Source organism: Ammospiza nelsoni, chromosome 2 (assembly GCF_027579445.1).
Source record: "Ammospiza nelsoni isolate bAmmNel1 chromosome 2, bAmmNel1.pri, whole genome shotgun sequence".
In the NCBI taxonomy this organism is placed as follows: Eukaryota; Metazoa; Chordata; class Aves; order Passeriformes; family Passerellidae; genus Ammospiza; species Ammospiza nelsoni.
The window spans coordinates 4365944-4390241 of record NC_080634.1 but is presented as its reverse complement, the minus strand read 5'-3'; the positions used below and the strand labels follow the sequence as shown (position 1 = coordinate 4390241).

The 24298-nt window shown below is 40.3% G+C and overlaps 1 protein-coding gene across 4 annotated transcripts in view; it reads right to left on the bottom strand.

Annotated features, from left to right (window-relative positions):
* CRYBG3 (crystallin beta-gamma domain containing 3) overlaps positions 1-24298 on the bottom strand; it is an 87034-nt gene that overhangs the window by 50326 nt on the left and 12410 nt on the right. For all 4 annotated transcript variants that reach the window (XR_009420522.1, XR_009420523.1, XM_059493739.1 and 1 more), the window contains exons 2-3: positions 22915-22993; positions 10414-10841 (exon numbers count right to left, since the gene is read on the bottom strand). Coding sequence is in view for 2 of the 4 variants with exons in the window: in XM_059493739.1 (XP_059349722.1) it covers positions 10414-10841; positions 22915-22993 (507 nt within the window). In the remaining 2 variants the exon portion in view is untranslated. The remainder of the gene's footprint in view (positions 1-10413; positions 10842-22914; positions 22994-24298) is intronic.

Sequence of the window (24298 nt, the reverse complement as noted above, 5' to 3'; positions counted from 1 at the left end):
TTAGTCTTAAATTAAGCTGAAAAAACAGTGAATGCAAAAACTAAGAATTGAAAGAAAGACCACAGAGGAACTGTGATCCTGCTCCTTCACTGCCCTTTCTCACAACACTAAAAATAAGTTCAGAGCCTGTCACTTCCAATTTTCTGAAGAAGCAGTTTTTCTCCTTTGTTAAAACTATGAGAAATCACAAATACTCACCTTTCTTTCAAATGCTTTTCTCTTTCCCCCCTATTTTTCCGCCTGTTAAAGAATTCTTACAAAAATCAGTCACTGTCAGCTTTTCCATTCTTCACCTCAAGACAAAGTAGATGCTCAGACAAGACTTGAACTCCCTTCTGCCTCAAGCTCCAGTAAAACTAAGAAGAAACCCTTTCAAAGTCTGCCCTATATCTGCTAACACAGGGAATGCTGGAATCAGCCATTCAGCTGTCTGCAAAATTGTCCTACTCATTTCAGGAGATTCTCTTGGGCAAAAAAAAACAACAACAAAAAGAGGTGTTGGCTAAGATTTTGATTTCTGATATAAAAGCATTGCAATATACAAAGATAGCTTAATAGGTTCTAAAAGATCTTTGCAACTTCCCTCATTTGTTCAATGTGTTTAGAAGTTGTTACAGCTCTAGAGTTGAGAACAAATAATTTAAGTGAGAAATAAAAAATGAATTTAATAAGGAAACTAAAACATCTGAGTATCGCTGAATAACTAACTTCAAATCTCATCTCTATGGATTCTGAGAATATATTCTCTCAAAAGATATATAAGAATATAAAAATGGAATGGATTCGCCAATCTAAAAATAGACTCTATTTTCTGGCAAAATTTTAGAGGCCAAGATTCTTACTTCACTATAAATTTTTTTTTTCTTTTTTTTCTTAATGCTATTTAAAATCACAAGTAAATAATACAAACAGAGTACAAGTGAACTAAATGTGGAATTATTCAAATTCACAAACATTAAAAGAGAGATATAAACAGTCATTTATATGCATGCTTTACATTGTCAAGTACCTTTAGGCTAATGCCAAAATATATTAATATGGGAATTCAGACTTTGTGAGAACTTGATTTGAATTGGGATTAAATTCACTGTAACTTCTGATGGAGCAAAAGCTCAATATAGGGTTTGTTGGTTGGGTACATTAAGTCACAGAGGAAACAAGAAAGTCCAGTATAAATAGCACATCTCCCAGCTTGCCAAGTTAGACGCCTACATTTGGTCTTCTATAGCACCAGTTTGGTTTATAGAGATACCAGCAGTGGTAGCTGCTAAACATCACACACTCCATTTGTAAAAATGGCTGACTTGAGGATTCACAACCCTCCAAAATATAAACATTTCTGAGCCAAAAAACCCCAAAGTACAGTGGAGAAAAAGGGTAGTAAAAAAAAATCATTATTGTTTCCCACAGAAAATTTTATTCTAATATTTTCTAAAACTCCAGAGATCATAAAAATGTGAGGGGAAGAATTGAGTTGAGTTCTGCAGTGCAGTGTATTTACTCAGCATCAATCAGAGTCATACTAAAAATAAGTCTTAAGAATGTAAGACCTGATCATGCTCTTATTTAGAATTAAACCCTACTGAGTAACCTTTCCTGCTTTAAATAATCACGATTAAGCTTTTACAAACTCCAGCAGCTCCTCTATACTTTGGCCAACCTCAAAAATAAAAGTTGGCCAACAAGCGCCCTGAATCCAGATGAAATTTCCTTTAAGAAAACAAGCAGAACACATATTGGTACAATTTCTCCAAAAGAAAAAAATAATTATGGATTCTTGTACAGACCAACTGTAATGACACATGTTTGAAGTGAGCACGTAAATGGTATTGCAAGATGCCAAACACTCGTTTCCACCAAAACCAAGGCATGACTATGAATCAATAGCTTGCCAAGAACTAGCTTTTACTGAATGTCTTTTACTTCACGGTTGGTATTTTTGTATCATATGCAGTGGGGAGAATTCAGATTTATGTACAAATGTGGTGAGAACCAGTATTCCAGAAGAAACCCAGAACCAGTATTCCAGAAGAAACATACCTTGCCATTGTCTCCTGTACCCAACTTTGCCTTTGAATTTTTCATGTGAACTCAGAAATTCAGAAACCCAAAGCATCCAGATATGGGATGAATAGGTAAATTTTTCAGAAGGGATGCCAAGGAGAAGCCAGCATGATTGGGTTCTATATCCACACTGACTGGAGCTACATATCCCCCCAACCCAAAATTTATTGCAGAATGCCAGACAAAAAAAGTACTCAGAAGCTTTTTTTGCCTATGTGGCAACCTTTATAATTTCTCCCAATTCTTTTTGCTCTCCGTTGTCTTCTGAGGGAATTTTATGCTCCAATTGACCAATGTGAAGTCGGAAGACTCCAAGCCTTTTGCCCCTTGGAGAATTGTGCACAAACCCAAATGTGAGGAGCGCTGGCTCCGGCCCCTGTGCAGCTGCAGAGCCCCAGCCTGTGCCAGGGTCTCCCAACACACGGCTCTGCTTTCCTGCAGGCTTCACAAGACTTTTGTCAGTGAGCTTTATTTCAACCAGAACCAATCTATCCTCCACAGGCAAGGCAACTTCAGGGTCCCTGACCTTTGATAAATAATTTGCTCCTCAGCATGTTATAAAAAATTTTACCAGCAGACCTTTTAGTCCTAATGCAATTCCTTGCAGAGCACACAGAAGCATATTCACTCTGAATGCTCCCATGCAACAAGACATTTAAAAAATGAAAACCCATGTTCCTATGCAAGACCAGCAACTCAGCTGTAAGTCTTACGAAACAAATTTAGAAGCAGACTGTGCCACTAAAGAAAATCTTCCGAAAGTGTCACTGGAGACTTGTTTCATTTCTGATCACCAAAAAATGTCAGTTCAGAATTTACCTTAAAAACTCCTTGCAAAAATTTTTTTTGGCTCATGTGAGGATGTAGATGAAAGCCTGATTATACAAAGAACCCAGTGTGAATTTGTCACATATTCCAAATAGTAGGAGATTTCTTCTTTCCTGTCCTCACAGGAAGCTATTCAATTCCCTATAAAGCCTTAAATCAGTTTCACAAAAGACTTTGACAGCAACAAGAGAGGATGTCAACATGAGTTACGTTAGATTTGTCAAAAGTAGGTGCTTGTAGATATTTCTTCTATTGTGAAAAAGATATAAAAAGTTAAACGGGGACTAACTCAAGGAGGAGAGTGGAACATGTTCTGACATCTTATGTGACAGACATCTTGTGTAACTTGCCCAAGTGGCAGTGGTTATAAAACAGTGTTGTTGATTTGGAAGGCCAGAAGCAGGAAGAAACCTGCTACCTTAAATGCCTCATTCCAGTGCACCCATAAAGAACACACAGTTTGCATTTTTTCAAGTGTTTGCCATGGAGATGGCAATCCCTCCAAACCTGTTTGCACCACACAATAACACAGAAAGCAGAGAGCCCTATACATTTTCCAAAACGTGGAGGCAGACCTCACAGGCTGATGGAGCATCTCAGGCCCCAGCAGAACAGCTCATCTGCACAGCAGGGCACTGCTGCCCAGTCTGCCTCTCCCAAAACATGCCATGGTGAATTTTCCCCTCTTACCTCACTCTTCCAGATGTTTACTCTCCTGTGCAGCAGTCTGCTGCTTTAACAAGCATATCCATCCCTGATTCCCCCAATCTCTTCTCATAGATCTCACAGAGGGAGCTACCAGAGGGATCTGCAGGCTACAGGCTGAAAATCACTCATCTAGACTTGGTACTTGTGACTCCTGGCTACCCCTCTCTGACCATCTTAAAATTACACTGTTGTTTATTTTAATTTTATTCCACTTAGCTTTTATTCCACTGTATAGTTAACTGACAGCTTTTAAAAAAATTATGTTAGAGGTACTTCATCTGGAAACAAGTGTCCTAAAGTCACTTTGAAACACCTTCTGCTGGAACCCAGCTTACTCAGCCAGCTGGTTTCTATGCTCATTTAAGGTATTAATAAATGGGAAAAATGAAAGACTTGCTGAAAAAAAGACTCTGTGGGCTAACTGAATAGTTGCCATACACACCCTTAGATGACAGAAAATGTTTTAGCCACAGGGGATAGCTTCACGATATAAATCTGCAGTCTGAAATACTTAGTGTCCTGGCACGTCACAATGTATGTTTGAAAAGGTCAAAAGTTTGATTGAACAATGTGATTTACACGCAGTCGATTCTGCAGGAAATTTCAAAGCTAATGTTCCATAAGGGCAATTAAGAACCAACGACAATTTTAATAAAAGCAAACACAGTCTCTGTGACCTTGCAAGGAATGTTTTTCCTTCCCCTTGCCCTTTAGGGTAGAACTTCTTGATTATCTCCCACATCTGGGAAAACCCATTCTTTGAGTCTGAAGGAAGAGAGCACACATGAAGGCTGACCCAAACACCAGAGGTGTGAGACCGAGACCAGCACAAGGAGATCACTCCTGGCCCGTCCTTGCCCTATTTCCCCAGTACCCGGCAGCAGCCAGCCTCCCTACCCCACACCTGTGGGATCTGTCCTCACCTGCTGCCCCTCCCTTTTCCTCTGTGCCACTCTGGGACTCAGGTGCCAGGACTGGCCCCTCCCAGGGACAAGCAGAGCTGCTGCTGCTGCTTCTCACTGGGGTGCAAGAGCTGGGGACAGCAGTGAGGGCTCCCCCGAGTTTCTCATCTCAAGGCTGAAGAAAGCCACTCCCCTTGGCCTCCTCTGACATGTAATGAGGAATCAAAGCCAGGACATTCCTTTACACTCTTGAAGCAAGAGTGCAGCTTCAGGTGGGGTAGGAAAAGCAAAGGGTTTGACTCAGTTGAATGCATTGCACAGCTGAACAACTCTACCAAAAAAAAAAAAAAAAAAGTCACTGGAGGAAACAATCCAGTGAATTAGTTTTTGACTTAATTTATTCAGCTCAACTTTCCATCACACGTCTGCTAAGAATTACTCTTAAAATACAAAGTTTCCTTCTTCAGAAACACAAAAACCTTTGCTTTGGCACCAACAAGAACCTTTCCTTTGGACCACATCCCACTCTGGTAGGCACCCCTCTCTGGCAGGTAGAGAAATGCTTTGTGGCCTGCATTCCTCCCACAGCACAGCCCTGAGAGTGACCACTCTCCACAGCTCACCCAGGACATCAGGGCCAGGATGATCCTGCTCCTTCCCCAGCACAGCCTTCTAATTTTGGGTGGTATCTGGCTGGCCTAGAAGGGTGGAGCTGCCCAGGTAGTTCATGCCCCTCCCAAAGCGGCAGCAGGTCACTCTCAGCAATGACTCCCCAGCAACTGAACAACACTGCACTTCCACGGCCAGAAAGCCACCAAAACATCAACAAATCAACACCAACAAATGCAGGAGCAGCGGCTTCCCCACTTCTCCTCAGGAATTACCTGATGAGACCACTGCCTGGAACTAAGTGATGAATTTCTGTTCATTCACTCTTGATTTTCTGCCAAAGGCATCTATAGGGAAAGATGAATGTTGCTGCTACTGACTGAAATCAACACCACAATACACAACAATCCATCAGACAAATTAATGCTGTGTTTTGTTATCACCACAAGCCTGCCTCTGACAAGCGACACAAAGGAGAATTACAAGCTCTGAAACAAACCTATTAACCAGAATTATGTAAGCTTGAAGGACTTTATCAGATGTATTTCTATCAAAATAAAAGGGCAGGATTTGCTGACAGTAGCAAGGTGGGAAATACTAATTGCTAATACTAACATACATCAATTAAATGTGTAACAACAGGTTTACTAGACCTAAAAATAAAATAAATAATAATAAAAAATTCCCTCACAGAACCCACTAATGTATAACATAGTAGGACTGTAAACAGACTGATATTTCATTTTCCTTAGGGCTACCTCCCTTCTGAATGAAATTGCTTGCGATGCTCTCACTAAGCTATTCCTAGTACCTAGCTGTTAGTAGGGTGTGAAATTTAAATGCATGTTTTGAGCATCTGCTTTGGAAATCACCCCCACCCCCTTTTCTACCTACAGTAAGAAAATCCTTGCAGTTGTAGGATTCTTAGTTTTTTCTCACATCCATATCTACAAGGTTCATAACAGAAGGAAGAAGATGGGATCTTAAAATACTTTGTTGAATTCAGGTATTACTGTCTTAAGCAGGACTTCTTAATCAAAACATTTAGAGTAAGGAAAATTTTGATTTTTTTCTCTTCAGCCATGTTCAGCAATGCAATAAAGCTCCTCCTTGCTGAAGTCCAGAACAAGCTGTGCAGTTCCACACGCGCCATTGTTCTGCACACCACTATTTGTAACGTCCACTTATTGTTACTGGATATTAAAAAAAACAAAATCTACTGGAAAATACAAATGGCAAGCAGTCAATGGAACAGATGTGGGTCATATATCTTTGGGGCAGGAGGAAAACACCAAAGTTCTGTCCTCAGTGACCTCACAAGGTACCACTCATTACCACCACAGGGATTCTTGAGAAGATGGCAGCTATTCACTGCAGGAACTCCATTCTCAATTTTGAAGAGAAATCACTGCTTTTTAGTGACAGGCAATATATATAAAAGTGCAAGACTTTTACATTATAGGAAAGAAAGATAATAGGGCAAATCTGTGTCTTCTATTTGTCACCTACTTCAGGAAATCATTATCTCTCTCATGTAGACTTTCAGCAATGAGAAATGAGGTGAAGTGCACCCCCACTGTTCCATGGTTTTATTTTTAGGGCTTATTTCATCAGCTAAAGGTTGTCTTTTAACATCATTAAGGAGTGCAGAGGCCAAGAGTAAACACAAAGTTTTCACTTTACACCTACCAGTCTGCCACAGGGAACTGTTCCACCCAGAAGCTGCCATCTTACCTAAGCAAGAGGGTTTTTCTACTCAAAGCAGCAAATATCCTACTTTACCATTGCTTGCTCCCTTTCACTTCAAGGCAAAGAAACCTTCAACCATCCCACAGAAATGGAAGACTGAGGGATGAAATAGCTGGAGACTGAGCCCAACTCTCCTCACCCATCTTCTGTGCTGCAATTACTGTTTGTAGTAATTGTTGTCTAGAGACTTTGCCAAATGTATCATGGTTTTGTCTTCTGTGCTCCTCCTTTGCCACTTGCCACTGTTGGGATTAAAGGAGCAAAGCCCTTTGAGGTACAGATTACCTCTGAGCCAACCAGCCAGGGTGATGGAGGAATAAATAATGTGACCTACACATTTTGTCCCTCAAAAACATGTACTTCCACAGACTGAGCTCATGAATTCCACTTTCCTTGGCCCAAGGCCTGGAAACTCAAGTCTTTACCAAGTGCCAGACCTCCCACTGAGGCCAAAATTAACCTCAGTTTACAGGTCAGAACACTCTGATATCCCTGAACTTCACCAAATATTGCTTTAAGGATATGAGGAGAATGAGGTTGTCTGAGTAGAGGCATCTGAAACCATCTGGTAGGTTTTTGAAATCTGAAAGGTTGTTTGGTTTAGGCTTTCTTTTTTTTATACAACTCTAATGGGGATTATGCAATCTAACAACCATCCCTCTTCCACTTATCATTACAACCTCCTCACTAACCAGAGACAGTCCCTAATGCAGTATTTCACTGCAGTGTGGAATTAACAAATTCATTTACATCTTCCTCAGGACAAAGGAAACTGCTGTCAGATTAATAATGCAGTGGTCACAAGGATTTGTAAAGCTCTCTGCTACATCCTGCCTCTACAGAAAATGCTGAAGCTGCAGTTTAATGCAACTATCAATGGAATCAGTACCTTTGGCTTTAAATGGTTCACTAGCACATCTCACACGACTTTTAGGACTCAACCACTCTTAGGTTCACATCTTGGCTCTTCATGGTTTCCACACCTTCCTGCTGCTTTGTGCTAAGTCTTTACCCCTTCTCCCCATCATTCCTCATGTGCTTGTAGCATCCACTCCCAAGAAAACTCTTCATCCAACTGGCAGCAACCAAGAACATTTTTACAGTTTAGACATGCTATTTACAGGTAGTTAATATTTAGTAAAAAACCCAGCTAGTACTGGAAAGAATAAACTACTCTGCATCCTATAAACTTTTATAAACTAAAAGAGAACAAATCCAGCACAACCACTTCCATAAAAGAAAAAAACAAAAACAGTTATCCTTAGTAAAAAACCAATTATTCAAACTTTTTAGAAAGGTAAACAACGCAAGCCTCTGCTTCCCTGCAGCCATTCCAATTTTTCTTTACTAATTGCTTCAGAAGAGCAGTTCACATTGTGTGGTCAGGCAGAGAAAAACATAATTAAAGTTACACAGAGATTGTCTAACTTGTTAGTATACAAAGCCAAAAAGGGCAGAATGTACACTGTACTTTTGAGAATGAGCTTAAAAGGACACAGACTGTTTTAATGTTTCCCCTAATTTACAACAGCTACAATGAAAAAAAACTACAATTTTTCTTCCGTTAAAAAAGTTATTTTCCATGGAAAAGCTTCCTTCTGTATATAGGTCAACCCTTCCTTACCTCCAAACTAGCAACACATATTCTTTCATGCTTGCCTAGCCATGAGACAAACCTGCACTGAAAAAAACCTACACTGGTTTGCAAAGATTACCTAACAATACAGGACAATGCCAAAGGATGGCCAGTTGAAAAATCCAATTGTAACTTGGACTTCAGGAAAACAAAAATAACTCAAAAATTTCTGTACAGAGCAAAGAGGTCACATCAGCGAGTTAATAACCACACCTTCCAAACTCTTCAAACTTTGATAAATGCCTTATTTTATTAATCTACATTTTTATGAAGAATTCACGAGAAGAAAAAGGGGAATGAGATGCATCTTACCCTGTAAATTGTGCATAGACAGTGAAGGACATACTACAGAAACAGCAAATAGCAGCAAGAGACTGATGCAGCGACCCAGCCTGTCCAGCAGGTTTTAGGGAACACAGTTTGCTCAGGAACCAGACCAAATAACACCACGCTCCTGGGCTCTCCTGGGAACAGCTGAGGGGAGGAGACCTTTTCTCCTGCATTGATCAAAGCAGTGGTGCTGCTGAGCTGCAGCTTGGAAAAAGCACAGTCAGATGGGTGATACCATGATAAGAGGCTGGGATAAAAACCAGTCAACCACGTCACAGACCAAACCAGAGTGCTCATGAGAACACAACCAGTATTACTATTAATTACTGTATTTTGAAGGTGCAAATACAGTTTTAACTTCACTTAAATAAGTATCACATCACCTATTCACATCCTGATCAGCCACTGCATGTATAATATAATGCTTCAAATAATTATTCTGCCAAATAACAGGTAAGGGCAGAGTGCTGGAGACATCCCCAGTATGGAAATGGAATTCAACAAGCAGCTATTTTGGCTGTCTCTGACCTCCTACATGGAGATGAAACATTTCACATGCCAATAAACAAACTGAGCACCACTCAAATTAATTTAAAAAAAAAATTAAAAGAAAAAAAGGTGTTTCTTCTGAGCCCATCCTCCCAATCTGCAATCCAAGCAGGAGCACTCTGAGAGACTTACTGGTTACTCCCAATCACTACCTTCTGCTTAAATTTGAAATAAATATTCTGGGCCATACTGAAAGCCTGAGTCATCATCACTTGCAGATCCACTGCCCACAAACAAGTCCACGTTCCACACACCCATCAAAAACTGGACAGGTACCACAGGCACACATTCACACCTAACTCCAAATCCATGCTCTGTTGACCCACAGGCAGCCAAATTTCCAACATAACAGCTACAAATGATTCTGGAAAACTGGTATCTATGTTTATGACACTCATAAAAGGTTTTGTAATACACAGTGTTGACCACAGCCAGTGTTTTCAGTTTTCTACTCTCAAACACACAACAGCGCCTTTGCCACCACTTTTTTTTTTAATCTTCTTTTAACATTCTATAAAGAATGTTCCATATTTTGGCTAATTGAAATTGAGTGCTTTACATAACCTTCTTTACATCACAGGAAAACCCCAAAGAACTGGGGGGGAATCACACAAGCAAAAGTCACCCAGTCAAACAAACTAGGAAAGATGATTTAAAAGTGAGAAAACCTTATTTGCAGAAGTAAAACTATTGAACTGCTGAGATATAAAAAGAACAAACATTCAAGCTTTTATATAGGCCAAAATATGGATGGAAATAAGTTCTTTACACTTCTTTTCTTAACATATTTGTAAATGCCACATCTATTCAGGAGAAGTCTAAACAACCTTGAAGTTATATTTTGTTGCAGTTGACTTCTCCCCTGCTCATTTATTTAGGGCAGTTGCTACTGGACTTCTGCACAAAGTCAAGTCAGGGCCACTCCAAACACCCTTAGAAATGACAGACATTTCTCATACAGTCAGCTGAACTTGGTCAGCATAGTTCTGTACACACACACAAATATCAACATATTTAATAATAAATTCTAAAACTTACTTTTCTGTATCTGAGGACTGTTTCCAGCTTCCTTGAAGATCCCGTGTGTTATCTTTCCCAATATTATTTAAGATGGCATCATCTTTATTTACAGAATCCTCTTTTTTTCTAGCTGTAGGCTCTTCATTTTTTGGGTGCTTTGGCTGCATGTCCTTTGGAAAGGTGTTTGTGTTCTGTAAATCCTTTTCACATCTGTTGGGTTCATCTTGGAAGGTAGAGGATTTAGATTCTACCAGAGAAGATCTTGTTGCAATATTAAATAAGCTTCCAAGGAAATGAAAAAAGCCTTCTCGGGGTTGCTTGTCTTTATCTGCTGTTTTGCTTCCAGGAGTCAGACTAGGAAGGCTATTAGCCTTTTTCAGCTCCTCCTGGATTTCAGACTTGTTAAGCTCTTCTGTGGAATGGTTCTTCTCTTCATTTTGACAAGCCTAAGATAAATACAAAAAGCACACAAAGATGATGGCTCCTGTCATTTTCACACATTCCCAAATTCCTTGATTTTAATTTGCACCTATGCATTGTATTCCTTTCAGGAGATCTGTCATTTAAAAAGGTTAAAGCCCACTGCTTGTTGTTTTCTCTTTTTGTACCAAAGAGGACCCTATTCCACAAAAAGTAAAAAGGACTAGCACAGGCTAGAATGTTCCCAAAGCAGCTGCAGTGGAACAAAAACACAAGACAGATGGTAACAATTGCTTCAACTGGCATCAAAAACATGGGGAAGAAGCAAGGAACAGTTATTTCACACTTCAGACTAATCCCCTCAGAAAGCACAGCTTCACAAACAAACCTCCATGTGCTTGTGAGAACAGCTTTCAGCTTGCAAATGCAGGCAAGAACACCAGAACCAAAGACAAACACCCCACAGCCTTCTGCACTTCTGAAAAACCGAAGAGAATCACGAACAGAACTGGGATAAAACAAACTCAACTCACACCCCAGAGGTGAATCCTTCCTATTATCCTTAGCAACTTGATGTTGAGCCCTCTGGTTGAGCCCTCTTGATGCTGAGCTCTCCTTCAGCTGCACAGCTGTTTCCAAATGGATCTGTTGCCTCCCACAGTCTCCAGCACTCTTCCCCTGGTCTCACAAGCCAAGGTCCTGCAGAGCAGCAGCCCTGCACCTCTGACCTTCTGAACTGCCTATCAGTGACCTGAAATGAATGAGCACCAAGCAGGGCTTCACCTCATTCAAACCACATGTTCATTTCTTCCCTCAGCCCAGCTGAGCATCTACACCCAGAGGCAAGGCAAGCTCTGCTCCTCACCAACTCGTGCCCTTGAATTTCCCCTGTGTCAGCTCCTCTCAGAGATCCAAGGACTGCTGTCCAAGATCATGTTACTTCTGCCAAGACCATCTGCCCAAAAGGGTGATGCAACTTCACTGGAAGGCTTCACAAACACCACTCATAGCCATATTTTCAGCTTCACAATCTGCAAATGTTTTTTTTTCCCTGGACTAAAGCTTTCTGGGAAGGACCTCCCTCCCCCATCCCCACCCTTTGTAGTGGGTGCCATAGGCTACTGCTGCCTATTTTATCTTTACAGTACAACCCTGTAATTTCAATTCCTGATTCAACCCAGTTTATTAATGCAGATTAAAGTTACCCCAAGCTTTTCTCAGATGAAATCTATCCTGCTCAACAGGAGTAGGAAAGAACATGAACAAAAAGTCCTATGCAAATTTTAGTTGTGTCAACAATACATTTGGATAAGAGTAATTGTTTCAAATTGGGCAACACCTACACAGAAAACTACTATTTCCACTAGGTGACCAATCCTATTTCTACTCGAAGTAATCTTAAATAAACTAGCAGGCTTATTTGGTAATAGGCCACCTGGGATCATGTTAATGATGAAAAAAGTGTTTTAATGAACCCAGCTTCATCCTTGGGGAACAGCAATTTCTTAAGAACTTTCAAGATATATTTAGTGATACTGAAGCAGTGGTCTTTAAACTTCAAGCAATGCTTTTTTACCCTTTAAATACAGAGCAGATGCAATTGCTTAATATTAAAAGATGCATGTGTTGGAAATGGAATTGTTTATTGGAATTGTGAAGATAGAAATTGAACAGCACTAATTTGTCCTTGATAAATCCACACATCGTCCGTTTTCTATGTACAGGCAAGACACTTGCACAACCACACTGAACTTCTCTAAGTCAACTTTTAAAAGTGGGCTAAGTCAAACTCTGGCCTTTTTTCATCCCACCTGTGACAAACCTCACCACTCCCCCCACACTGCTCTGATCAACAGCTGATGCATCACAGAGGGGTGCACTCACCCCTGTGGGATCAGAAATTTACTATTTAGATGTCAACTCTACCCAAACCCAGCTCTGCAAATGAAGATGCCAACAGTGCAGCCTGGAGATGTGCCACAGCTCTTGCTGCTGTCTTCAGTATTAGACAAGTAACACATGAGCCTGGAATGAACCTCTTGAATAATTTACTTTATCTCAGAGGAACTGAGTACTTTGCATAAGGAAATACAAAACAGAAACAAGAAAACAAAATTATTTCCAAAATTCGATGGGTGAATGATTCACCATGTCAGCTTCAAAGTTCTACTGTCATATTTTCTTCCTTCACTTTGCCTAACACCTAAGCATTCTTCAATGCCAGATTTTAATTTAACTTTAAGTGAAGGAGGGCGTTTCTCTGCAGTTTTGTGGTCTGTACCATTCTCACAGATTTGTCTAGTCTAAAAGAGTACCTCAGTGCAGGAAATGCACACAAATCTTATTCTTTGCTCTGCACAGTCCTTTTAAGCCATAAACATTTATATTAACTATTAAAATATCTATGAAGTTAACAACTAAATGCATTAACTATAAAAGAAATAGTTACATTAAAAACTTGACAACAGTTTAGTCTTATTAGTGTTTTTGTTTGATGTTGTTTTGCTTGGTGCGGTTTTGTTCATTTTTTAAAACCATTTCTATTCAGAAACTAGTGGAGGGTTTGTTTTTTTTTTCCCTATTAGGAGCTGAGACATCAAATATAGTTAAATCTCTACATGTGAAAATCCTCTCTGAGCAGCTCTGAGACATAACACTTGTAAAGACTGTGCTGCTTATTTGTGAGCATAATTTATGCCCTGCTTGAAAAGCTGTTTTGTAGTCTCTGCTTCCAGAAACAGAAATCTATTTAGAATTTCCTTCCTCTTTAATTTTCCTTTCTTTACTTAACTTTTGGTTAATCAAAAGAACAGGAAGCTTTAATATGAAAGGGTCCTTCCATACCTTTAACCATAAATAGCGTCTTGCATGAAAAAAAGCCACAGAGAACATTTACACCGTGCTTATTTGAAGATAAATGTGGATATTAAGTCCTAACACAGAAACCATGCAAATCCTTCTTTCTTCCCTTCAAAAGAATCAATCCTACTCTCCATATATTCTCCCTCCTGCTCCACTTTGCCATAACAGACAGCTCAAGCTATTGGTATTTCATCATTTGCACACAAAATCCCAATTCAAAGTCTGAAGCATTATACAACCAGCACTGATTCCTGCTGCAGATTTTGAAGTTGGTATTTTAAGATGGTGCCATATTCAAATGGCTGAGACGAAAGCACATGATTTTACTTTACGAGAGCCAGCAAGCCTCTAGCACAGCAGGAGCCTTCAGGCAGGCACCAGTGCCTGCTGAACATGCAGCACGGTGGCAATTCCATGAGCCAGCACCACAGAAACTTTCACTGAGCATTCCCCATGCCTCTCTCCCAGTCTGTCTCTGACAGAAGCCCCTAGTAAGCACTCAGGAAAAAGAAAAAAAGGTAAGGGTGTAGAGTTTATATAAAGTAATCCTTTCTATGGTACATCCCACCAGTTTTCAACAGTCAGAGCCTCTAGCAAACTTGACAGAGCATTTGATTCCCTGTCACAATTAAGCTTGAGCAGTTTGATATTCACAACATTGCAGGAATATCAGTGACTCTTGTTTTACCTACACTTCATGTCATCATTCAAAGAAAAATGAATTTTAAAAGTCCTCCAACAGTGTCACAGCAGTCCGAATAGTTTCTCCAGTTCACCAAGAAAACAGTGGTTTCTGGATGGAAACCTACCTGCCAGATCCCCTTTGAGATCCTTGCTGATCTCAGCAAGGAAAAGAATTTTCCTGCTATAGCGCTGTCTTTCTGCTCCTCTTGCAATGAACTGTCATCAGTCTTCCCCTTGCCTCCCCTTTCCCACTCTCTGTGAGCTTTCCTGCTTGTGACATGCTTCATGAAGCTTTAATTAGCTTTTAGTCCTTTGGCAACTCGTTCCTCTGAGTTTCACTGAGCAAGCCCTGCGTGACCTGGCCTGACCTTGTAGCTGAACTGAGGCTGGACTGGAGGACACTCTGGGGTCCCTTCAACCTGAATTATCCTATGGGCCTGTGCCCTCACATGCAACCAGGCCGGTGTGGCAGAGTGTGAAACAAGATTATGACTTCGATCAGGTGACAGAGGAGACTGCAGCAATAAGTGACGCTGTGTCTGGGCACTGTGCTCTCACTTTGCTGCACTGAAAACTGCCAGCTGGGGCTCAGGGGACAAGCCCCACGCCATGTCCCAGGCAGGATAGTTATCCCAGCTGAATCACCCTCTCCAGCTGGCAGGATAGTTATCCCAGCTGATTTATCCTTTTTAGGCTGTAATCCACTCCAGGCCGCAGCACAGAAACCCACCCTGGGCCAGCTGCACCTCAGCAGGCAGGCCCAGGTGAACAACCCGAGATGGCACAGCATCACCCTGCGGAGGGTAACCTGCCAGGTTATCTCAGTTTTCCTCACCTCCTGCCCAGCAGGGAACCCTTGTGACTACCAGGATACTTATCCCAGCTGATTTATCCTTTTCAGGCTGTAATCCACTCCAGGCCGCAGCACAGACACCCACCCTGGGCCAGCTGCACCTCAGCAGGCAGGCCCAGGTGAACAACCCCTGAGATGGCACAGCATCACCCTGCGGAGGGTAACCTGCCAGGTTACCTCAGTTTTCCTCACCTCCTGCCCAGCAGGAGGTAGGCACCCTTGTAAAGCATCTTGTGACCACCCTTGTAAAGCATCTTTTCTCAGCAGCTGGGTGGCTGAAGCTGGAACTGCCAGAGGTTCTCAATCAGCAAGGGCTACATCTGTCTGCCAAAAATACAATCTCTTTTATTGCCCTAACGAGGGAAATGAAAGCATTAGCAGCATTAAAACACAGATCTCCGTGAACAAAGCGTTAGCTTGCAGCCACAACTGCCAGACATTTGGGATTTCCCTCCCCATGAATGAATGCTCATTACCAAGCAGAAACGCCAGACAGCCGTGCAGGGATCTCAGGCCGCCTGTCCTGCGGCACTCAGAGCACATCCTGCCTCCTGCACAGACACCTTCTACCACCTCCTATCTCCCCTGCACTTCTGGGAGAAGATGGCCTGCCATCAGAAAGTTAGGATCATCACTAATCCACCCCAGGGACTTCCAACAAGTCATTTAACCTCAACACCCTGATCTGAGAACGGGCCACGGCGCTACTCCTGAGTTTCTGTTTGCTGGCATTTAGAAATTAATTAACAGCTTCAGGCTCAAGTGCTGGGTGCACAAAGTAGCACATGTAGGCATTGCCACATATAGTACAGGAAAATTAATCTTGTTCCTAGCCTTGGCTTTGACCTTTCGACACCACTGAGATGGCTGCATTTCATTTAACTGAATATTCATTTAATTATGAGCATCTCATTCAGTCTGAACACTGACACAGTATATAAATTCTGTGTGCTAAGCAAAATCCACAGTGATAGAGCTAGGGCTGGTGGCAGGCTAGTTCATCCCCACAGTGCAGGTTTTTCAACAGATTTTCTTTCTCTGGGAAGTTAAAGCATCTTTGGTGTCATCTCCCACTCTTTCTCAGTGAGTGGGACACACACTGAAGTGCCTTAAATCCACATGTGAAATAATATTTTGTTTTTTCAAGTACTGTGAGGAAAATCTTTTAGGCTTTTTAGCAACCAACAGGAGGCAATACATATGGAAGCCTAAAGAAAAACTGTTGGACACAGTGAGATACAGATTAAGAACAAAGCTTTTCTATGGAAATTAGAATGGCATTAAGAAAAATTCAGGCTAAAGTACTATCAGATAGTGAAATGCACAATAGGAACCCCTAAAAGTCCACTGTTGCTAATGGTCATGAGCCAAATGGATTGAAAAAACACATGGGTAAAGTGGGTTTTTCCTATTTAAGCCAGTAATTCAAGTGGTGGTGTAGAAGACGTAAAGGAAGTCCACCATTGTAAAAAACTATTTAGTCTTTCCTAAAACCCACCTTTTAACTAATGAGAAAAAGCAAAAACCCCTCAAAAGAAACAAAGAGTGACTTGGGGTTTTGGGGGAATTTAAGTTAAAGTTATGAACTCAGTACCTCTACAAATACCCAATTAACCTGAATATTTTGGCTGTTTAATACTGTGAAGTTTTCCTTCCACATCCTCATTTCTCTGCTTGGTTTGAGATGCAAAAAATCAGGTCATGGCAACCCCAGAAGACAAAAGTAGCTAGAAAACTAATGAAATCATGGCATCACCATAATCAGAAGTAAAAATTAACAACAGGAAGAGACTTTTAGTTAAACTGTATCAGTTTTGCATTTTTAAAAATAAACCTATTTAAAGTCAATGACTATTTAACATTTGGAAAGACAACACCATCTGTTCAAAGTTCAGCACTGGGATTTTGAAAATTTGTTTGTCCATTTGAATTCTTGAAACTGCAAGGGGTCATTAATGCACATTTAATTTGTCAGATGAGGAAAGAAAAGATGAAACAAGCATTCTCTGAAACTCTATAGTATTCTCCTAAAATCTGAGGAAGTATCCAGAGATACATTCCCTGAGGAGAACAACAGATAAAGTGGTCGGGGTGAACATTTCAAATGAAAAGGTAGAAAAAAGGAGGTACAATTTGAAATAAAGTTTCTGCTGGGTCACCTTCACAGAGAATTTTAAACTCAGTGAAAGTCTCTAGAATGACCAAATTAACTTTTTAATTTAAAAGTTTCTCTTCACACCATTTGCAGAGCTGCTCGAAAATTTCCCCTTCTGAATTTTCTCATTAAATGATTTTAAAGCTCTGATTGAGGATTAAGAACTGGTACTCACTTCTGAGTATGCAACCATCACCTCATTACTACAAGGGCTACTGTAGAGCCAGAGAGAACAGAATTAAATTGTCTGTTTTACTTCTGTTCTTTCCCCCAAACTCTTCCAGTACTACAATTCCATTGCCTTTTAATAAATATGTTTTCACAAACATTAAACAATTTTTGCTGTGTTTGACATTTTCTTGAAGCTTTGGTTAAAAAAAAAAAAAAGGTGAAATTTACCTTTTCAAAGGAGAAGGTGACAGTACACTGGGAAAGGGATAAGACAGTGTGACTTCCACCTGCACTTACATTCTATTGGCAGATTATAGCACCTGGCATCACACTTCTGCTTCATCTGTCTGCTGGTTTTCTGAGTTAAACAGACCAAGATTTAGAACTTTTTTTCCCCCACCCATCCTGAAACAAAGTTTCCTCATGATCCCTTCTTTGAAGAACAAAAGTAGTAGAGAGGGAAGCATATTTCAAGATCATTCTTTCTAAAAATCTTCAATATTGCAAGGGAATTTACCAGAACTTTAGATGGGATGATCTTGAAATATCCCCCTCAACACATCCAGCTGTTAACATCAACCATCAATTCAACAAAGTATCCTGGGAAACTAAAAGGTACCACCTATAAAATTCCATTTCAACAAAAGTCTGCATCATGGCTGAGGAAAAAAATGTCTGCTTTCAGCTTTCACAAGAGAAATACTGACGGTACAAACTCCAAAACAATTTGTGTTTTATCTTTCATTTGTTGCTGTAGACAGTGACAGCAGGAGTTTTTAAAAGTAACCCTCAGGTTTTTAAAAATTCATGGTTGGCAGAATAGTCCCTCTCCCTTGACTACCAAAAGAAAAAACATCCCTCTCTCTGATTTCTACTTATTAAGTCAGGAATTTAGCAGGAATTCACAGACAGCCTGAGCAGACATTACTTAGATAATTACTGATGAAATTTAAAATTATGAGATTTTTGAAATAAAATCAATATAAAATAGAACCATGACAACATAAATCCCCACCCCATGCTATATGGAAAACAGTATGCAGTTAACTAAGACTTTAGGTTTATTTTTGATTTCTAACTTTTTTGTAAAACTTAAAACTATATTCAGAATAAGGGACATTCAGTAGGAACAGCAACCTATATCCAGCAAGTTCATGGGACTTCTAAAAAAGTCTCGTGTAAATTGGCACACTGGATGAAAAATTTTGTGACAGAGAATTACAGCACAAATTAGGCTGAAAGGAATGTGGCTGGGGAGGTCATGCAGTCTGTGCTCCTGCACAAAGCAGCTCTGGTTCATCCAGCTTTGTTTTGAGTATTTCCAAGCATAAAGATTCTGCAACTCACTTGGGCAAACTGTTCCAATATGTGACCATTTTTACAGTAAAGGAAAAAAAAAAACAAATAAAAAACCAAAGAAATAAATTCATATAGGTGACTGGAATTTCCCAGGTTCCAACTTGTACCCATTGCAACTCCTAAAAGAAGCTGGCTCCATCTTATCACATAATTGCAGTCCCTGCCATCAAAATTTAATATCATGTCTCCTGCTTAAATACAGCCATCTTTATGTTACCTTGAAATGAAATTCATGTGAGAAAGCAGAGCTACAGAATAATCTCTGTTTTCCATGTTCACAGTGTACAGGAGTACTTGTCAGAGGACAATTAGGTACAGGTTTAATTTGCAGCACAGAAGCTTTAGATGGCATGTTAAGAAAAAGGGTTTTTAATTATAAGGTCTATGAAATTGGTAGAACAGTTGTCTGATGAGGTTGGAGAGATCTTAAGAGATCTCCATCCCTGGAGGTCTTTGAGAACAAGTCAGACAAACTTTTATCAGGTATGACATAGATACAGAGATCTCACCTTGGGGCACAGGAGCAGACTTGATAATCTCTGCTGTACTTTCTGCCCCTGAGTTTTCTGTGAAGGTTGAGACTGTCTCAGGTTAATTCAGTGTGGAGCCTATGGGCCAAATGATGGAATGCTTGATGCTACTGAAATACTGTAACCTAAATTATACATTTGGTGTATCAAATTTGCACTTACTTTTTGGAACTTTTGGGTTTGCCTGACACAGCCCACATGGTGGTTTCTGTGTTGAGATGCTTAAGAATTCCTTCCTAATGGGTTATGGAAGAATGGACTATTTTCTCCATGCACTGCTACAGGAAAGATACCCAGTGACCATTAAACCCTTTTTCAGGGAGCATTGTTACAATATTCCCTCTGAAAACCAAGTCCCTGTAGCACTAAAAGTGAGGTTAATGATACACTAATGTGCACTGGACACTCTGTAGTGCAGACACTTAGCACGCTGAACATGAAGTTCGAGAGCTGTTTACATCCACACAACCATCTGTTCAGCAATCACGCTGCTCAAACGGAGCGTTTACTCAGAAAGGACACCCTTTACAGCCCTAATTGAAAGGAACAGAAGCACAGCAAAATCTGTAAATAAATATTGGGAGGGGGTGGTGTACTTTCTGCCATCAATTAACAGACACAGCAAATACATTTCAGTAATACTTTCTTGAAAGTGATCAAGTGATGACTGATAAAGTCCCCCTTGGCACACAGAAAAATTAGGCTTAATATTTTCAAAAGGAGCATATTAAAATATCTTTTCCTCCTTTACGAGTTAAATATTTCATTGTAGGGAAAAAATAACAGGGGTAAAGTACAGAAGGGGTGTCTAAAGTGCTCAGAAGAGTCAAAGAACCACCAAAGCTCAGCACAATTGCCACCTCCACTCACCCAGTCAGTTATAATTTAGACATTCGACCTTTGCTGCTAAATCAGAGACTTGCAGCTCCTCTGCTATTTCGCCCCTGGCCTCGTGCTGAGATGGCCAATGAATATACAAAATCACAGCATGGAAGTCTATCAGAAATAGGACGGCTCATTAACTTGGTGACAGCTAACACAGACACAACATGGGTTCACTTTTAGTTACCATCCACCTGAAATGCTCAGGTAGAAGCACAGCTCAGAGACGTGGGCATGCTTGGAAACCGGCCCAAAATTGATCCAAGTATAGATTCAGACATTCTTCACAAAAAACAGTTTCCATAACATTTTTTTTTTGTCAGCCTACAGTAACCTTGATGATTGGGTGAAAAAACCTAAAAACCTGTTTAGTAACACAGGTCATACCTTCCATAGAATCATTTAGGCTGGAAAAGACTCTTAAGATTATCCCAACACCACAATTAAGAAAGCATCAGTTCTCTCCAACTGCTCAAGTGCAGTCTGGTGATCTTTGCAGAAGACAGTTTATTTTGGCCAATGCGGTGCTACCAAATTTCAAGGGTACTGGAGACAGCAGTGAGAGGAAAAAACAGAAAAAACATTTTCTGCAGAAAATGTAGCGGGGGGAACATCAGAAAACCAATACTTTCTCTATTTCCTCTGAGTAAGTTTTTACTATCTAGCTGTAATTTCTGTGCACACAAGATAAAAAGTCAGACTGCTCAAAGTACTCACTACTCTGCATATGAAACTGTTCAAGTGTATCACAAGGTTTTTGATCAGCTTAAAAAACAGTAAAGTTAGACAGGAAGCTCTCAGCACAGCTGAAGAGCCAGCACATTCTGCTAGTATGAAAACCACACCTTCTTCCTAAAGCCTATACAAACACCAGGCATTATTTCTAAGATAATGTCACGGTTTTAGGCTTTTTAACATAGGTCTGAAACAATATAATTGAATAAAAGGTTATGGCAAGAAAAAGAGGAGATGAGACATGTTGGAAAAAAACTTTACAGCACTAATTTTGGCACCAGCTTTTAGTACAGTGTTATAAAAACATGAGTTCTGAGTAGAAGACTACTGAAACAGATTCAGCAAGAAAGATTCAGAATGGTGGCTTTTGTAAATTAAAAAAAAAATTAATCAGATTTAGTTTTTGGCAAGAAAGAAATACTCTTAGGTAACTTCAACTTGCTATGCTTGCTTTGCTCCACCTACACATCCTGCTTCTTCCTTGAGACGTAGCCCTGTTCTTACTTCCTTTTAAGCAACTCCTAGTGCTGAATCCTGAATTCTTCCCCTTCCTCAGCCCTGCCCTGGGGTGGACCTGCCTCCAAAGGAAAATCTGATTTGGAATTTTTCACTGATCTGACACAGAAAAATGAGATTTTTTTAAAACTGAAAAAATTTTCTTGTATTATAGTAGATAGAGTCTTCTCTGGTTTATCAGAAATCTTTCTGCCTGCATTCCAAGGCATAACATCAATGATTTATGGTAATAGGAAGCCATGCAGTGGCATTTTCCACGAGCTCTGAACTGACAGAGTTGGCTTGGATCCCCCGGCTTCTGAACAAACATTGTTTCCCACTTTGCTGTAGACAAACCACAATCAAAATGGAATTTTATTGAGCAAATAACCCTGCTGGGGTCCTTACAGAGGCAACTGCAAAGCATCCAACTTTGGTGAAGCCCAAACAAATGGTCCCTAGATACTGAGGGTGCAAATACACAGGGACTGTGGGCCCTACAGAAGGTGAGCACTTCCTTTTCCATGCACCATGAGTGCTCAATAAATGCAACATGGGATAGAAATATCAGATTAAGTGTGCTAAGAAGCCTACAAATAAATCTGGCAGACGAGCCAAGCCCCTTTTGGGAAAGCAGCCATGATATTATCTGCACTGCACTGAGACAAGTCAGAAAAGGAACAAAAATTCAAGCAAAATTGCTTAGTGACTGGATCATTACAACAGCTCAGTGCAGAGCAAGATGTGACAGCAGTTATCACCTGTCCTGTACATAGTTATTTATGGTATTTGGCTGAATCTAAGCACAACTTTAGAGGTGTGTCTAGTGCCACAGGAGAAAGCCTGATCACAGAGGAACATGTCCTTTTCTTGCAGTACAACACTTACAGGACAAGACAAGCATGATTAACACGGGTAACTGGTGAGGAGCACCCGACGTACAGACAAATCTCAGCACAAAGATCTTAGAGTGCTCTGGCTGCCAACCAGCAGGCCTTCAGGCAAGCACAGATTTGCTGGTTAGATATTCATAAATTATACAGAAATGGTACTTTAGAGCAATGCCTGAAAACTTGGTTCGATAAAAATATTAGTTTTCTTCTTCACTGGCAAACTTGCACTGAAGTCCCAGTTCTTTCCTGTACGTAAATACGTGGAATTTGTTTAAGGAATGTGAAGCACAAATAGTTTTTCTGTCTTCAGCATGTCCATTAGAACCCTGGCATAGTGGACCCTAACCCACACTACGGCAATCAGGTGCCACACTGCATCCAACATCCAGGAGTGCATCCGACATCAAAACTCCAACAAATAGTCACAAGCAGAGGGGACAGGTTTTACCTAAAATAAATATTAGTCAATAAAAATCTTACCTTCAAAAGTGCAGGCAGAGTTGTGCTTTCCTTTTGGCTGCTCTTCGAATTTATGGCTGCGCTCCCTTTGTTTTCAGAACTGAAAAACAAAAATATTTTGTAACGCTGAGTACTTGCATTATTCAAATCCTCTCAAGAGCCAAATATTTAATTTAAATACAAGAAAGGACAGAAAAGCATATTTTCCAAAACTGTAGTACATACTCTGCAGATATTGTAACTGAAAAAACCAAGACCCAAAAAGCTGAAGACAGAACCACAATGACTTTTTCACCTCATACAGAGGTTTTTGAGCTCAAGCACTCAGAAACCGCACACAGCATTTCAGCTCTTCCAACTGAAAAATAACAAATTTTCATGCCTGCGTATTATTTTTCAACTGTAATTGAACAATCCTCTACCACAGCAGCATTCATTGCCACAGGACCACCTGGCACAGGTGGCAGCTCCAAGGCACACCCCATTCTGAGGCCTGTGGACAAGAGGAATGCACTGCTGGGAGGCAGAATCAGCCCAAATCACAGCCACCACATCGAACAACTCTCCACTGAACATGCCCAGTGCGCCATGCAAATGCAGAAAGAATTTTAGAAAGGAAACGACAGGTATGTGTTTATTAACAAGGCAATGCCTGCTGTTCCATTTCAAAAGTCAGAAGGCCAAAATCACACGTGTCCTTATGGGAAATTCACTAAATTCATTCAAATTTTATTGAGAGTTCATCTTTGGAACGAAGGGAACCAACTCCCTGCCCTCAGCCCCAGTTCTCAGGACAATCTTTACACACAATCCAGCAGAGAACATTTAAATAAAACCTTTATGCTACAACCAATTTAAAAACTAATACATTATCAAAGAAAACATTAGGTGATGTTAATGATAGACATCAGTTCCTGCACTGTGTGCCATTACATGAAGTAAAATAACTTAATGCTAACATATCATATGAGTAAGTATTTCAGTTAATTAATAATCACTTTGAATATCCTTCTTCATCAGTCTTAAACATTTAACTTTGCTATTGAAAAATGCACAAGTGCTCATTTCTGAACTCATGTAAAGAGATGAATTGAAAGCTCTTTAAATAAAAAAAAAACAATTATTAGCAGTTTGGTGATATTCTGCCAGGATTTGGAGAAGGAATTAAGATGCTGCTGTACTCCTACTGCTCCTGAATGTAAACCACAGGTAAGCACATGTCAGTAAGACTCCCAAAATGAAAGGTTTTCTTCCTATTGCAGATTAGGCACCTACATTCAATATACAGTGATATACCCAGAAAATGCAAAAGTCACTTTGACTAAATGTAAGTTTCCTTCTCAGCTGCTCAGAAACATCATTCCCTGAACAAAAATGACAGTAGAACTCTCCTGCTATTAAGTTT